General features: G+C 39.8%; 2 protein-coding genes across 4 annotated transcripts in view; both read right to left on the bottom strand.

Moving 5' to 3' along the window:
* The window catches only part of LOC146461771 (DNA-directed RNA polymerase I subunit RPA2-like), a 33,078-nt gene that overhangs the window by 4,016 nt on the left and 12,167 nt on the right, over nt 1-16,895 (bottom strand). Inside the window, exons 18-33 of the mRNA XM_085086535.1 lie at nt 16,522-16,595; nt 15,694-15,900; nt 9,446-9,598; nt 9,258-9,302; nt 8,911-9,018; nt 8,367-8,441; nt 7,525-7,626; nt 6,632-6,715; nt 6,421-6,478; nt 5,531-5,627; nt 4,189-4,261; nt 3,972-4,040; nt 2,363-2,421; nt 1,484-1,581; nt 1,271-1,396; nt 671-798 (exon numbers count right to left, since the gene is read on the bottom strand). Of these exons, the coding sequence (XP_084942661.1) occupies nt 671-798; nt 1,271-1,396; nt 1,484-1,581; nt 2,363-2,421; nt 3,972-4,040; nt 4,189-4,261; nt 5,531-5,627; nt 6,421-6,478; nt 6,632-6,715; nt 7,525-7,626; nt 8,367-8,441; nt 8,911-9,018; nt 9,258-9,302; nt 9,446-9,598; nt 15,694-15,900; nt 16,522-16,595 (1,556 nt within the window). The remainder of the gene's footprint in view (nt 1-670; nt 799-1,270; nt 1,397-1,483; nt 1,582-2,362; nt 2,422-3,971; nt 4,041-4,188; nt 4,262-5,530; nt 5,628-6,420; nt 6,479-6,631; nt 6,716-7,524; nt 7,627-8,366; nt 8,442-8,910; nt 9,019-9,257; nt 9,303-9,445; nt 9,599-15,693; nt 15,901-16,521; nt 16,596-16,895) is intronic.
* Nucleotides 11,063-14,879, bottom strand: LOC146461772 (uncharacterized). 3 transcript variants are annotated; one of them, XM_085086534.1, is made up of 4 exons: nt 14,407-14,879; nt 14,051-14,290; nt 13,564-13,765; nt 11,063-11,199 (listed from the first exon to the last, which is right to left on the bottom strand). In XM_085086534.1, the coding sequence occupies exons 1-4, from the start codon at nt 14,783-14,785 to the stop codon at nt 11,157-11,159; spliced, it is 864 nt and encodes a 287-aa protein (XP_084942660.1). In that variant the 5' UTR covers nt 14,786-14,879; the 3' UTR covers nt 11,063-11,156. The 3 variants fall into 3 exon arrangements, with proteins under 3 accessions (XP_084942660.1, XP_084942659.1, XP_084942658.1); XM_085086533.1 differs by lacking the exon at nt 11,063-11,199 and adding an exon at nt 12,557-12,764 and having other exon boundaries at nt 13,564-13,759; nt 14,407-14,871; XM_085086532.1 differs by lacking the exon at nt 11,063-11,199 and adding an exon at nt 12,557-12,764 and having other exon boundaries at nt 14,407-14,870.

Genomic DNA, 16,895 nt, shown 5'->3' with positions numbered 1-16,895 from the left:
TTATCCCGAGTAAAAATGGCTTTGCATTCGAGTCACTTTTTTAAAAACCACCATTTTGTGCTAGAGAAGACAGTGATACACTTGGTAAAGGTTCGTCCAACTTTTCTCACTACGGATAAAGCCGTTTGGTGTACTGTTACCTAAGAAGTGATCTAGCAACGTTCAAATTGATTGCTGACACAAATCATAGTAATACAAGTCAACACAAGAAAAAAAGTAGCGGGAGAGATAAGTTGCGAAAGGATTGCCGCAACAACAACAAAACATACGTGTGAAAAGCTCCACCTCAGGACATGTTACATGGTAGACAATTTTTTGAACAACTTGCGTGGTTTTTTTTTGCGAGTCAAGTTGTAGGAAATGTTGTGTACTAACCAAGTGTAACGGCCCTTTTAGATGAAGTTTAAGAAGGCGAAAGAACCATAGGTTTATGCAAACAGCAGGACACCAGTGTCAGACAGAAGCTTTTATCATGTTGACTGCTAAACAAGAAGAGTCAGTGAATAACAACCAGTAAGACACTAGTGTGACCACGTGACACAACTCGCAGAGCCAATCAGATGACACGCATAATATGATGTCATCATTCACTGGCATATAAAACCGCAAAAAAGATATCTGCATCAAAAACCAAACTAGACCAAATTCACTGGAAGGGAAGGAAGGGTACCTGATACTTGTCTGCCACCATGTGTCTCAAACGCTGATAATAAACTACGCCAAAGAAGATGTCCGCTTCAAACTCGCGGCCATCTGTACCACTGTACATTCTCTCTGTGCCATAGTAGTTGTAACCAGCTGAAATAGGATAATTTGAAGTAGAGAACAAATATCAGAAAAATACAAAGAAAAACAAAACAGTCTAAGCCTTAAGGACAACGAAATCATGTTCCATCTTAATGAACTACAGCTAGTGGTCAAACGGGGGGGGGGGGGCGAACCTCCGGATTTCATGCCCGGCGCCCTTACCACTCTACATTATTTTATACGAAACAAAAGGGAAAAATATAAAAATCGCGAAAATTAGATTCGAAAAAAGAACGTTTTTTTGGTTAAGTTAAACCAGACGAGACAACATTAACATCTTATGTAACCTACGTTCCTCAAATTTCTGTGACTTAAATGGTTCAACTGTCCTGAGTGCGACACGAACTCGTGAGAAAATACTTGATTAAGTACCGCTGAGAATAGAACTTCAATATATCTGTTGAACTAACAAAATCTGTAGCCGGTAAAGATAAATAAACAAACGTGACGGCTAGGTTCTTACATTGTTTTAGGAGGTTTCCAAAGTAGTCTACAGCCGGGTCATCCTCCGAGTATGTAAATGGTGTGGCATCATACACTACTCCGTTAAGACTGGCTGATTTACCCGCCATACTCTCAATCATCATACCTGCAGAATGCAATAAAGATGTCAAATAAAAGAAACTTAAGAAACCTTTCGCCTCTCAAAAGTTTCCGTAAAAGAAAGCGACCTTACCAATTGTCATACGCGATGGAAATCCGTGGGGATTGAAAATAATGTCGGGGGTCATTCCTGATTCTGTAAATGGCATATTTTCAATCGGCCATTTTTGGCTGAAAGGAAAAACGGAAAAAAGTGATCTAACGAACTTATCAAACACGGGAAAACATGCAACCAGTTTTAAGCGAGGGAAAACATGCAACCGGTGCCAAGCGCGGGAAAAACAGGCAACCGGTGCCAAGCGCGGGAAAACAGGCAACCGGTGCCAAGCGCGGGAAAAACAGGCAACCGGTGACAAGCGCGGGAAAACAGGCAACCGGTGCCAAGCGCGGGAAAAACAGGCAACCGGTGCCAAGCGCGGGAAAACAGGCAACCGGTGCCAAGCGCGGGAAAAACAGGCAACCGGTGACAAGCGCAGGAAAACAGGCAACCGGTGCCAAGCGCGGGAAAAACAGGCAACCGGTGCCAAGCGCGGGAAAACAGGCAACCGGTGCCAAGCGCGGGAAAAACAGGCAACCGGTGTCAAGCGCGGGAAAGACATGCAACCGGTGCCAAGCGCGGGGAAAACAGGCAACCAGTGCCAAGCGCGGGAAAACATGCAACTGGTGCCAAGCGCGGGCAAACATGTAACCGGTGCTAAGCGCGGGAAAATATGAAACTGGTGCCGGGAGAACGTGCAACGAGTTTCAGACCCCCTAATGAGTTGCTATCTTTTTTCGATAGCCTGTGTTGAATGGTTTGAACACGCCCTGTAGGTACTCTGAGTAAATCGAGTTTGCTCTTGCTCTTTCGAACTGTTATTCTACTGTTATTTACTCGATGCCACCGCTAGTGAACTGGTTTTTTATTTTATCCGTTAGCACAGTAGGTACTTGGAGAGTCAAAGACTCATACCTACAAATTCCTTTCTGTCCATGCCGACTGGAGAACTTGTCTCCTATGATTGGGTTTCTCTGAAATAAAGCAATGGTATGAGTCAATTTATACACCGGTATTTATCTAGACGTTTTGGTAAAAGTGAAGAACAGCTCACCTCCACCGATTGTCGGTCGACTGTCGGCCAACAATTGACCAACATCGACCGACAGTCGACCAACAGTCGGCCGACAGTGTTTTCCACAGTGGTGACGATCTGTCGGTCGACAGACGGCCAACTGTCGGTAACATGTCGGCCGACTGTTGGTAATCTGTCGGTAAGTTGTCGGTTGAAATTGTTGTGGATACTTCGAGATTTATAAGACATAAATAAATCCTAATCGCGTACCCTTCTAGTTTCTTTAGCATAATTTCCACTGATACTTCTATTTCCACGATTGTTGCCCTGTCCGCCACTTTGTAATTTATAACTTTGCCCTAGCCTGTTCCAGGCTCCTAGAGAGATGCGCGAAGGAGAGTGCGAGGGCACGAAAACGAGGGGGAGTCCCCTTGCACTCTCCTTCGCGCATCTCTCTAGGAGCCTGGAACAGGCTAACTTTGCCCCAATTCCTTTCTTACTATCCCGCTGTGGTAAGGTGATGTTAAGGTGGCCGAACACAGTTTTTTGCGCGCGCTTTACAGATTCTGTTAGTGATGCTATTAAGCGCGCGCTAGGGTTGTGGTACGCTAATACGGCGGTCGATAAAGTGATCCCTCAATTTCACATGAATTGGATAATAAAGTTAAATTTGGTCTTAAATAGCTAAGTTTCTCATTTCTGGACACTTTTTCTTTTCTTTCTGAGCAAAACAATTCATTCACTAAGACATTATGCATGCTTTCATCGTTGCCACGAAACCCAATTAAGGCCACGCATGCGCATTAGACCAAAAAATTGTGACTGGTTGTTTTCGTGGAAATGAACTGTTTTCTAAGGAACCGCTCATTAGAATTTCGTGACATTTGGCATGAAAATAGTTCCCTAAAAGCGTAACTCGTCTACAAAGAGAAACTTAAATCTAACAGAGGGTAACTTCACAAAACATGAAAATGCAAAATCGATATTTACAGGAGATCTCTCTGTTAAAATTACATGAAAGTAGTGCAACTGTGTCAGTGTTTTGTGAGTTTTTCTAAATACAAAAAATGGAAAAAATCTAATGAGTACATTTTCTAAAAATAAAGGAAACCTATGATTTATGGACGTTTAATATTTCTCTGCGTTGCCATGGAAACGGTATTAAGCTCAACAAGACGTACGAAAATACATTCCTTCTTAGTTAGTCTTACCCCATACCAATTTTGGGCGTCCAGAAGCACGTAGTTTCCAAATAGCGTCTTTTAACACCTGTTCACTAAAAAACTGTATTCGGCCACCTTAAATGGCATTTAGCCGCGCACCCAACGTTTTTAGCCAACAAATGTTGGATTTGTTGTTCAACTATGGAAGAACGTTTAGCAGAGGCTTAAAACAGAAAGTTGTAGGCAAGTGACTGCAATAATATTAGAGCGCATGAAAGTGAATGGATTGTCGGTTGTGACAAAAGGCCGTTATCATTGCCGAAACCATTGGTGAAGGAAAGTATACCTGAATTCTTAGTTTAATGGAAACTCTCTGCAACAAGCCAGTGCCGTTGTCATTTCCAAGAACTTTTACCTGAAATGAAGATTAAAAACGCAACATTTTGTTTATTTTTTTGCAAAGACTTTTCAAAAACAACCCAGCGCGCGGAACTTGCGCAACGCTTAATTCGCACAAAATCAATGGAACAAAGAAACAAATGCAAACAAAAAACGCTACTTACATCATCAACAATGGCATTTTCCAGACTGCTGTAATTCTTAATGACGCATTTTCCGGTGTTGTCGTCTATGTAACTATAAGAGAACCCAAAGGAAGGATAGTTAAGCGACAATTGACAAAGCCAAGACCAACACCGTGTAATGTACCGCGTACTCTCTTAATTCAAAGCCCATTGACCTATCAAATGGTCGATAAAACATCACGTGCAGTGGTTTTATATCCCATAAAACCTCCTCCTTATTAGTATGCGGTGTTAAATGTTTTTCTCGTATTTTCAACGTTGGCAAAAGCATCACTGTTATGAACTCTCTTCACACTTTTCCAGGAAAGTTTTTGAAGCCGTTCAAAAGACTCGCAGCACATGTTTTATCGTCTAAAATTACTCGGCTGCGCCTCGTGGTTTTAAATCCCGATAAAACACTGCTCCTCGTGTCTTAAAACATTACGTAAACGCCAACCTAGCCGCCTTAAACCAGTGGGAATGAAGGAATTGAGAGGTTGGCATTTATGTAAATTTTTTTCCCAAACACAATGAATTTATCAAACCGAGAGTTTTTTCATTCTTTCTTCCGCAGTTCAAATGTATGAAGTTTCATATATTCACTTTCATCTCATCACCTCTACGGGTATATTGCGGATTCACAATATGACCTGCTCCTATTTGGCTTGATAGCTTAGTCGGTAGAGCACTGCACCGGTATCGCAGAGGTCATGGGTTTGAACTGAGACCGTTCAGCTGTTTAAGTTGCGTATATAACTGCGAGGATCATTCACTTATTCATGACATTTATGTGGAAAACATTGGATTTTAAGTATTGAGTCCTTCTTTGAGGAGTAAAGTCCCTTGTAGAAAAATAAATCCAGACTTCAACTTTTACTCATAAGATATTTTATCCACAGTTCATATATTTGATGATTTTATACATTCAAGTCATTTTGTTGGAAGTACAATTGTTAAAAAAATTCAAAAAATCTTGGTTGGAACCTAGTGACAAAATCACGATCAAGGTTTCTTGACCTTAAAGTTGGTAAAAAAAAAGCTGTGGTTGATGGTAATCACTAAGTTTTAAAGTTGACAAAATATACTATGATCAAAAGCCAGAATCAGACTTCACGTTTTATCAGGTTGACTGAGAGCAATGACGTTGCGCAAATTACAGCCAATAAAACACTGGTTGAGATCACGTGACGCCTTACGCTGAGCCAATCAAATGACACGCATAACATGATGTCATCACTTTCTGGCCATTGCAAAAGTAACTTGCAAATGAGACTTTGATTAGAGTAATTCGAGTGTCGTGCAAGTTTAGCAGTTTTTTTTTCCAGAAATACCATATTCTTACCAGTAATATGGGTTTCCCGTCTCGAGTTTAGCTCCAATTGGTGGAAGACCATCGACATCCAAAAATCCCTGGACTCGGTCGTCATTAGGAAGGCAGCCTGCATGCAAAGTAGTTTGAAATTGTAGTAATGGGTTTGTGAATAATCGTACATATAAAGTAACAACCCAACTGGACGGGGTTTAACAAAGCCGTGGTCTAAACCCATTTCATTCTATTAATTGTCTTAAAACACTATCTAAGTTAGACTTCATTTAAAAATGACAGAGTCTTCTCCGTAGAAATATGACAAGCTACTAAAACAAGGAATAGTTCAGTGAAGTGAATTAACACTCCGTTGGCCGTTAATTCGGAATCTGCTAAGGGAAGATACAAGATCACAAGGAAAGCTCCGATTTGGACGCTAGACGGTAAACAGAGATCTAATTAACTAGGAGAACTTTCAACGCAGGGAATAAAAGCTGTCAGGTTTATACGTCAAGTCAGTGAACCTTTTGGGTCAACGAAGCTATTTGAATAGCAAAAAATCACTTTAATTGGTTGTTTGCTGTCACCCATCAGAGTAAACGAAGTGAGCTAAAATAGATTACTTACAAGAAAAGTAAAAACTGCCTTTTATTTTTGGCTTACTGTGAGGAATTTCCTAACCGTCCCAGACAGAAGACTAGAAGACTATTTCCACGTTACCTGACGACTGGTTATCACTGCGAGGCCTGGTGCAACAACTAAATGAAAATGACTTTATTTACAACTGGTGAACTACAATCTGTTTCCATATAAAATGCTACACACCAGGCCTCAGTTACAGGGAAGACACTTAACGACAGTTCGGAAATGGATTGCTAGTTTGTCAGGTCAGTAGGTGAAGCAACGAAGGAAAACCGTCAGCTTACCGAATCTGAGGCTTGTAGCCTCCCCACGGCGTCCAGAAAGTTTATTAAGATCCACTATCTGAAAATGGTAAAATCACGACGAACGGTTAAATGTCCATTGCAGTGAAAAACTGCATACAAGAAAATAAATGATGTGAAGAAGCAAGGCCGAAATAAGTGCACTGATACAGAAAAAACAAAAACGAAAAAAAAGTTATCCAGGTTTACATACCTCACACTTTAACACAGTACCATGAGCGAATCCACGCTCAAAGGATGCTTTATTGAGGATCATTGCGTCTTCCATATCATATCCCTTGTAAGATACAAAACAAAGTCGTGCTTAGTTCTGTTATGAATTAACCTTGAAAGTGAGCTCTTTCCACTTTTTGTCAAGTTTTGAGTAGCCAACGTTTGTTCCAGTGCACTCAAATTGACAATAAGAATCTGCTTGTTAGACATAACAATCGAAACAGCACTCAGTTCGATTTTTTTACACCATTCACGTCTGATTTGTCGGAGATTGTTATCAGCTGAAAGCTGGCGCAACAAACGACGAAGCCGCGAGAAAAAAAACCTCGAAGCTTTTCACCCGAATTAACTTTGACCAGAACCGGGAATCACGCAAGAAACTCCTCTGAGGAATGTAGAAAATGGTTGCAAAAACCCCCACTTATCTTAAAGGTGCCTTGTGCAACCCGACCCTTGCACTGCAATTTTTGCCAGTTCTTTTTGCTTTTTGTTGTTGTTGTTGTTGTTGTTTTGTTCTAAGCCTGAATTACATTAGGCTCGACTGAAACGCAAGGTATAAATTAACACCTCTCGCAATGTCCTATTTGCAGCTTGTCTCAAACGGTTGCTGTCTCAAAAGCGCTGAATGAAGCAGCTTGAACTGATTACAAGCTTTTGCTGCAGGAACGCTAAGAGAAGAGAAACTTGAGTTCGAAGGATGTCAACTGGAAAGGGGAGGGACCTGCGTTCAGTTATGCTACTGGTTTGTAATTGTTGATATGTTGTTATGTCTTTTACCCTCAAAGTTCCTCAGTCTTCCTCTTTCTGACCTGCCACAAAGACACAAATCACAGGCGAGTCTTTCTGACCACATTTGTGTTGTGAATAACTTACGGTGTAGGAAATAACAGCCACAACTGCATTTGTTCCAAGAGCGTAATTGTCAACGGCTAACTCGTCATGTGCAGCGGGCCGAACTAGTGGAGACTGCGGAGTCTAAACAAAACAAGGAGCAGCAAAGTGTTAGCTGAACGATAACATAAAACGATTAGCGACATAACTTCAAGTATAACGTTGTACATTCATCTGATAAAAAACTAAGACGTACACAAAGCAGAGAATGGTATGACTGCCAAAATCTCTTCAACTCTTTCTCACATCCTTGATTGATCCAAAGACAACGTTGACTCAATTAAAAGCACCAAAAAGTCGCTCTCTGTTCCCATTGCATTGAAGTCCTAGGCTTTGATCATATGACTCGTTATTTAACAAAGACCAATGTGAGTCAGAAAACTTTCTCACCTAGTGAAAAAACTATGGCCCTGCTCATTAAACCTTTTAATCAAGTGCTATATCCGAGGTCATCGTGGTTTGCAAAAACAAAAAAAAAAAAGAAGCATTTATTTTCGGACGTCGTACTTGTTACAAGCCATTCTACTGACAGGCAGTGGATTGGACTGATTTGCCAAGGTAAAGTTTGGATCAGGGCGAACTTGCCAAACGCTGAACCAATTGTTGATTTGAAACAGAATTTGAATCGACAGTCTTAAACTCCCTAACAGTCTGATTTAGCAAGACAACGGGAACGTCAGTTGACAACGACGCGCGCATCAAGCGGAATACCCATAAGATAGTCGAAATAGACCCGCGTCCAGACTATTCCGCGCGCTCTCTCGTCCTCAAATGACATTCCCGTTCTGTTGCTAAATCACCCTAATGATAATTCCAAGACTCGCCTGCAGTTTGTAGAGTTTGTTGTCTCCGCGATGTTTCAGCGCCTGTGCTGGAGTTCCCATTGTCTGCTTTCCCATCTAAAGAACATAAGAAAGCTGACCTATTGATACTGATGCCGCTATAGTCAATCATACACAGACACCTGGTACACTTCAAGGTACACATACTAACAACGTTTTAAATGGGGCGAACAAACGACAACACTTTCATAAAGAAACTGCGCAACGTCAAAAGAGAACGGAAGTAGCCCCAAAAGTTTTCAATTTGCATCTGCGGAGTTTCATTAAGATTTTGAACTGGCAGGCAGGGGATTAGTGCACCAGGGCAGGATAATTCAATAGGATAAGTTTTTTTGAGCAAAACATTGGTTGAGATTGTTAAAAGCAAGCAGCTGTTCACAGATGGTCAATTTGCCGCTACCTGGACCTTAATGAAACCCCTGCATCTATTTACCTTCTTGACCTAAGTTTCAAGAAAGTAGAATGATCAATATAAATCTTGACAGTATCAACACATTTGTAACCTGGAACGGATTGTTGTTCCTACCTGACATTGGTACATGTTACGAGGACTTTGGTTGAAATCAGAAAATGGAGTTAAGCTGGCAATAGCACTTAACATGCTTGTCTGTTTCAGTTCAAGATGAGTTGTTTCCTGTGCATTGAAAAAAAAACTGTTTTTGAAATACAAAAAAGTAAGAAAACAAACTGTAAATAATTATGAAGCATGTATACGTACTGCGGATGAAAGAAACAAAATTAAAGCTTCAACAGGTTCAAGCCTGAATTTTTGTTTTTCAGGTTTTTTTTTGCAACAATCTGGTTGCGTAGATGATTGCGAGAATCTTTCTTCTATATAAACTATATAAACTATATAATATTCTCCTTACATACCCCTTCATGCGCTTCTTCTTTGACAATGGCCACGTTGGTGTACACCTACAAAAAAATACAATTTCATCGGTTGAGAACTAAATTGTTCGATGCAAAAGGGTTTGGCTTTCAAGAGTAGCAACTTAACAAGCTAAGTACAATCTGGGCAACTGTGAAGTGACACAAACTACTGTCTCTGTAGCACAAACCTGCTCAAATGTGCCAATCATTTCCACTTGACTAGCTGCTAGGTTAAGAACAGGTCTCATCATGCGTGCCAAAGTCGAGAAGATGTACAGTCCTGGATATTGACTGGCTACACTGGTGATGGGTACAAGACAAATCTCCAGCATCCGAGGAACCTGTGAAAAACAAGAGAAATACACCAAACGAGATTACATCCTTGGCATTTTCCATTTGTCAGACCTGGTCAGCCAGACTGGTCAGTGAGTTCGTAAACAGAATGTACCAATAGACCCTTCTCCAAAATGGCGGCCGAAAATTCAAATAAGTTAAAATTAAAAGCGTATACCAGCACTAGAAAGGGCACTTTTACATTAGTAACCCTGCAAAGTTTCAGAATATCAGGTGTTATATCAGCTGAGAAAATGTTAGTTGAAAAATGAAAAACTTACAGACGTTTGTATGACTGGGGGTATGACGTATACCCCCAGTCATACAAACGTCTGTAAATTTGTCAAATTTCATCTTACATTTCCTAAGCTGATAAAACGCCTAATAAGCTGAAACTTTGCAACGTTACTAAAGTAAAGGTGCTCTTTCCAGTGCTGGTATCAGTTTTTCATTCAGTTCAATTTTAACTCATTCAAATCTGTCGCCGCCATTTTGGAGAAGGTTCTATTGGAAGGATAAGTTTTATCCTAGTCCTTTGAATGTCTTTAAAATTGCGCGTACGATTTTCGGAGTGATTATTTTTCAAGATTTTGCTGCACCACCCCCTCCAATTTACAGACTGGAAAGTACTCTGAGTCACAAACTACAGATTTAAGAGCCAAATCTCTGGCACCTGAGGGAACCATGATAAACAAGGAGAGTACAAATAAAACAAACAAGAACACAATATAATATACAAGATTGTTGTAACAGAGGAGCAACAATGACTACCTGTTAAAATTGTTTTGTTGAAATTGGAAATTGAAAATAACACCTTTCTACGAAGGAACCAGGTTCATGGTTATGATACCAGGAATGCCAGTTCCTTTCATGTTCCTAAAGGCGCATTTACACTACAGAGAAACCCGGGTTCGGACCCATTGAAAAGTGTTCCGGACCAATTTTTTTTCGCCGTTTACACAGGTAACAATTAGGTTTGGGTCATGATAATAGTGGCCTTAAGGCCCCGTTATTAGCACACTGTTTACACTGCCGAATTTGGGAGTCAGGACCAGATTTTCTATTTGAGCCTTCGGTATCTTTCCTTATAGCACAGTTGTAAGTACACAAAAAGCGTGCGCGAAGGGAAGAAACATGGCTTCCATTATGGCGTCCACGCTTTTGCGATTTCCTGTTATGAGGAGAGTGACTCCCTTTTCAGGGGACAAATCCGCAGAAACATTGAACCGTTTTCGAAGAAAATGGAGAAAGAAAATGTTTAAGTGGTCGATGCTTATAGTGGCTATCATAATGAGTCAATGTACCATCGAGAGAACCATATGGCAGCTGCCGAGAACAGGCGCTTGGTTTCAGCTTGCATTGAACGATTTTTCAGACCAAGAATGGTATGGTAACTTTCGCTTGTCGAGGGAGACTTTTCGATTTCTTGTTGAAGAACTTAAACCAGAACTGCAATTGCAAGATACAAAGATGCGAAAAGCTGTTGAAGTAGACCGTAAAGTGGCTGTGTTCTTGTACTTCATTGCTTCAACCGCAAGTTATAGAACACTTTCAAACCTGTTTGGTTTATCCAGGGGCTTTGTTTGCATTTGCATCCGCAAAGTAGCTGCTGCAGTGTTGAGAAAATTTAAAGAAAAGTACATGTCAGTTGCTAAAGGAGATGAGCTTGCTCGCGTGATAGCCAATTATAAGGAGAAATGGGGGTTTCCCATGTGTGCTGGGGCAATTGATGGCACGCACATACCAATTTCAACACCACAACAGAATCATGCAAGTTACATCAACAGAAAATCGTACCACAACATTGTGATGCAAGCTCTTGTAGACAGTAGTTACTTATTTCGTGACATTGTTGTAGGGTGGCCAGGAAGTGTACATGACGCAAGGGTCTTTTCTAACTCACAACTGTACACTCTAGGGTGTAGTGGCAGGTTATTTCCACCTGATATGAAAGAGGAAATCTTGGGAAAGGAAATTCATCCTGTTATATTGGGTGACCCAGCCTACCCCATGTTAAATTGGCTACTTAAAGGTTACCCAGAGAATGTAAACACCCCCAGGATTCAAAGGCGTTTTAATTATCGGCTCAGTCGAGCCAGGATGACAGTTGAGAATACCTTTGGACGCTGGAAAGGAAGGTTTCCAAGATTCTCCAAGCGCCTGGATATGGAGGTTGCTGGAGCTGTCGAGGTAGTAGCAGCTGCTTGTGTAATTCATAACATCTGCGAGATGAGAAAGGAGCCATATTTTGAAGAGTGGTTGCAAGAAGGTTTTGAACAGCCTGGGGAGGAAGTAATCCAGGATGAACGAATTGACGAACAGGCTGGATCTGATGTGAGAGACACTCTTGCTGCCTTTTTTATGACACCTGAAGGCCAAAACTTGGAATTGGTGTAGACCTCCGATTTTCGTCATTGCACGTTTTCACAACTTAACAATAGCTGAACTGTCGTTGTTGTTGTTGTTGTTGTTGTTGTTGTTGTTGTTATTGTTGCTTTTAACTAGAGATCAGTTACATGTTAGAAGAAACTCAACTAAATGTTACCAACGATGGTCACCACAAAGGAAACGTTTTGTTATATTTTACTTCATGAGGTAATTAAATTACAGAAACAGAAGCTGTGTAGTTTAGTTTCAAACTCAAAATGCTTGTTTCATTTATTTACATTAGGTATAAAACAATAAATAGGTCATTTTACAGTTGTGTGCCTAATGGACCTGGCCTTTATTGGAAGTGAGGCCATTACATCCCACTCACCACTAAAGAGAATAATTATTATTCTTGCTTTTCTTGCTTGTGAACAGGCTCTTTAGTGGTGAGTGGGATGTAATGGCAATCACCTACACAGCTGTTCACCAATACCTATAGTGACTGGCCATCTCCCACTAACGAACCAATTCACAATGGTAACTTAATAAAATAACGGTAACTTTCTTGGAATGTTATCTTTCGTTTTTCCCCTGGAGTTTAAATTTATTTACAAACGGTAATAAGTTTGTCCATCAAGAGAATATTCAGATTCCTGTTGCCCTTGTGTTGTCCATTGAGTGTTAATGCCTCTTGTTTGCATCATCATTTGAAGGAGACGCAATTCATGTTCTCTTTCTACTCGTCTCATTTCAAGTCGAAATTTTAACTCCCTTTCATGTCTCTTCTCTTCAATTTCTTCAAATCTGTGAAGGATCCCAGAAAACAACAAATCTAACTTGATTCTTGCAAGAGTCTCAAAAATGACAACAATGATGATGAGAATGATGATTATTCAAGAAAGTGACGCAGGCATACTCGGAAAAAAGAAATCCGAGTGCTCGGATTTCTTTTTTCCGAGTATGCCTGCGTCACTTTCTTGAATAATCATCATTCTCATTCATTCACCAGGCTGGAAATATACCATCACATTTCTCTCATAACAATGATGATGATCATCATTTTGATCATCATCATCTTCAAAATCATTATTAATTCATAAGCCCACTGACCTATTAAATGGTCGATAATACATCTCGTGCAGTGACATAAAATTGATAAACCTCCTCCTTATTAGTATGCGGTGTTTTATCAGAAAATAAACCACTCCTCATTAGTATGCGGTGTTTTTCTCGTGTGTCAATTTCCGATGTTCACAAAAGCATAGTTGTTATGAACTCTATTGACACGCTTTTCCAGGAATGTTTTTGAAGCCGTTCAAAAAACTTGCAGCATGTGTTTTATAGGGTCTAAAACCAATTGGCTGCGCCTGGTGGTTTTAAACCCGATAAAACATTCCTGCTAATTTTTTTAAACATTACATAATTACTATCCTTAGGATTGTTTTTACAGTCGCAATGTTTTCTTTTCAATGTTACAAAACTACCAGGGTTTTGTTATCTCTTTGTATCCTATCTATGTATTATTTAATCAGCACATAAAGTGTACAAATCAATTCAAGCTACGAACATTTTGAAAGCTTTGAAAACAAACAACTGTATTTACCTCTTCATCTCAGCTTCTGAGGATTCACGGAGACTCAAACACACTGATTCGATTGACTTCTCCATTTTTGTCTTCTTAGAACTTTTTGGTGTGGCACCTGTGATGTGCTTAGATCTCTTCCTTTCAGAACTGCTATCATCAGAGACCACATCACCTTCTTTCTCAGAAGTAAGGCCTGAGCTATTTGCTGAGGTATCTGTTCCTAGCCAAAAAGTGATACTTATCATAGTAAATAACCACCTTTTATAAAATATTATCTTGTGTACATGCATCACAAAATTTGAAATCACGCACTAAATTAGAACTCTCATTCTCATCCCCACCACATTTTTCACCTGGCATGCTATATGGTAAACATACACAGAATACATTTATTTGGTGATTTTAAAAAATAATAACGGAGATTAATAATGTATGATAAAAATCACAAAAACGTATTCTGGTTGTTAATGTAAAAACACAACAACAAAACCAACAAACACCCTACCATCTTCTAGTGAGCTTTCCTTGTAGACGTCAGTAATGTGATCATTGCTGCTGCTATCCCACAGATGCGGTGGATCAATAGTTGGGTTATCTTTAAAAATTAGGTCCATTTTTTCCAAGAACTTCCAAGGCTTCTTGGGTCTTGAATTGCCGCTCTTCTTGGCACTATCCTTCACAGTTTTGTATTTTGAACGTAGTTTCTTCAATTTGCTCGTAATTGCCGCCACAGTTTTCAACATTCCTTTGTGAAACAACCAGGAATATAAAAAGAAAATTAAAAGTATTAGAGGGAAATGAAAGTGGCCTGACGGCATTGGACAACTATCGAAAGATAGATTTTGGCATGTAAAAGCTTACCGTGACCTTCTAATTTCTTCTGAACTTCCACGTAAACAGCATTTTTGTCTTTCGGGCATTTTGCTTTCTCTAGGCCTATCTGAATTGTCTCTTCAGCAAAAACGTCTAATAGCAGGTTAACTTCTTCATCAGTCCACACGTTCGTTTCTGACGCCATGGAAGCCATCTTGTAGAAAATAGTGCAATAATGCACATGCGCAAAGCCTCCAGAAACCGCCGTGAAGTACGGCAGGCTCACATGAAGAAGACGGTTCGGAATGGAGACGCGTTTACACAGCGCTCTTGAATAGCAAAAGTGGGTTCGGACTCGTGTTTTTTTGGTTTTGGGGCCATAGGCGGCTATGGCCCCAAAACCAGAAAAAAGCGGGTCCGGATCCATTTCATGAAAACATGGTACGGATAGTTTACACGACAAAAATATAAGGTCGGTACCAGCTTTTTAATAGGTGCGGACCCAGTTTTTGCTGTAGTGTAAATGGGGCTTAAGTGCAGAAGTAACATAAGACGTTTCTTCGTTTCAATACCCTTCCTCTTCTCCCTTTTCTTTGTTAGCTTTGTCCTTCGTCTTCTTTTTCTTGATACCTTTTTATTTCGTATTATTGTTACTCTGCCTTTGTCGTTCAGTTAAATTAATATTAAGTTTATCTTAGTAATTTAGCATGGAAAGCCCACGTTGTATAAGCCTCATGGTTTCCGCTTTGGGCTTTCCTACCATACTTTAACAAATTTCTGTAAATTAATATTGTATCATTATTAGGTGGCAAATAAAAAAAAAATGAACCTGTTTTTTTTTCCTTTACGAGTACATCTATTAATGTCAGTGAACTTCCACTCCATCAAATTAGGGAGCTTTAGCAACGGCGACGGCAGCGAAAACATCGCTATTAAAATGAATTTGCGTTTTTTCAAACGTCGTCGCCATTATTCCCACGTGAAATTTCCTGGAGTTGAATTCTTGGAGACTGCACCAAAGTTTAGAAAGTGAAAAAAAAATTGTCGCTGTGTGTTTACGTCCTCCATAAAACGTCCCATCAGGAAATTTCACGTCTAAGTCGTGCAGTGACGGCAAAGAAATGTACAAAAAGTGTAATGCACGTGCAGAGTGGTTGTTTGGGTTATTAAGCCTATTACTTTTTTGACGTTCTCGTTGCCATGTTTGTTTCCATCAGTGAGTTTCTGGAGTCTTTGTTTTAGATGATTAAAAATTTCCTAAATTAAACTGAAACAAGACAACAAAAACATCTCTCTAAACTCTAAACATCTCTAATAACTTTCTAAACTAAATACCTTTTCCTGTCCGAGTACTTTTAACATACGCAGCCTGTTAACAAGGGATGGTGCGAGATCCATATCAACCCTGCCAATCACTCTTCCATCCAGTATAACCATATAACAAGACTTGATATCAGCTGGGGCTGGGGCATCATACAGGCTCATCCCTAATGAACAGAGCAGCCTAAGAAGATGGGCAGTCTGTGGCATGGTATTGACCACCTAATGAGCAACACAGGGTACCAACATGTGAGCGCTGCAGTTAAGTGGGACAAGTCCAGTGTGTGGGTGAGAGATAGTAGGTTTCGAGTTAGGAAAAAATATAGTACTGAGTAGAAGGCAGTTAGATAAGCTCTGGTATGTAATTTTGTTAGTAATAGGGTGAAAAGAGGTTGTAGACTAGTATGAGTAAGAAACCTAGTGCATGGAGTACATGTAGTTTGTTAAATTGTTGGACTCTGAAAGCATAACAAGAAACAGAACAAGACATAGTGAGATAGCTATTTTTGTGAAGTTTTTCAATTTTCTTGACAGCAACACAGAAATATCTAACTTAAAGCAACTTGTGGTACACAAGTTGCGGGATTTCATTAAAGAGTTGAACAACTACAGTAAAAAAATCTGATAAAGGTATTTCTGTTTTTGACCCACGTAATTTTTTTGGTTTTGGTTACGTCTGGTTGTTTGTTAACCCAGCTTTATTAAATCTGGAAGTTTCACGAATCACATGTTTTATAAATCTAGACATCTTACAGTTGTAAGGAATTCTATGTTTGTTTGAAGCTGGTTAACTTCTAATCTGTCATTTTAGAGCAAGCACTATATAAAACCTATGTTGTTCACCTGGCAAGAAGCAGCCATGTGGTTGAGCAGACCACAAGGTGCACCATCTGGAGTATGAACTGGGCATAAAAACCCTAAAAGATGAACAAAACAAAGCACCAGGTCAAATTGGCTGAAAAAAAACCTATTTTAAGCGACAGTATGAATAGCTAAAAAATATATTTGTACTGATGGAAATGATAAAATAATGTTTAAGTTTTCTTAGCAATAACACTACTAGTGCACAATAGCTAACATATTCATTATCTTTGGCTGCTGGAAATGGATTACAAACTTGAAAAAGTTGGCCAGTTTTTTTGAAGTTCTTCCTGTGTGTTTTGAAGATATCACTAAAAACTGATTCCAGTTTTTTCTTCTCTAGATAAGTCACTTAA

The sequence above is a fragment of the Pavona decussata genome, unplaced genomic scaffold, assembly GCF_977016875.1.
Source record: "Pavona decussata unplaced genomic scaffold, jaPavDecu1.1 SCAFFOLD_195, whole genome shotgun sequence".
Taxonomy (NCBI): domain Eukaryota; kingdom Metazoa; phylum Cnidaria; class Anthozoa; order Scleractinia; family Agariciidae; genus Pavona; species Pavona decussata.
Note: the sequence above shows the minus strand (reverse complement) of the source record. Positions and strands in the feature narration are given on the sequence as shown.

Excerpts from the sequence above, each read along its gene's own strand:
- LOC146461772 (XM_085086532.1), bottom strand. The coding sequence starts at position 14,785 with ATGGATCCGGACCCGCTTTTTTCTGGTTTTGGGGCCATAGCCGCCTAT. Across the intron at positions 14,291-14,406 it reads GAAGAAATTAGAAGGTCACG|GAATGTTGAAAACTGTGGCG; the intron begins GTAAGCTTTTAC and ends TGTTTCACAAAG. Across the intron at positions 13,766-14,050 it reads GGAAAGCTCACTAGAAGATG|GAACAGATACCTCAGCAAAT; the intron begins GTAGGGTGTTTG and ends CTTTTTGGCTAG.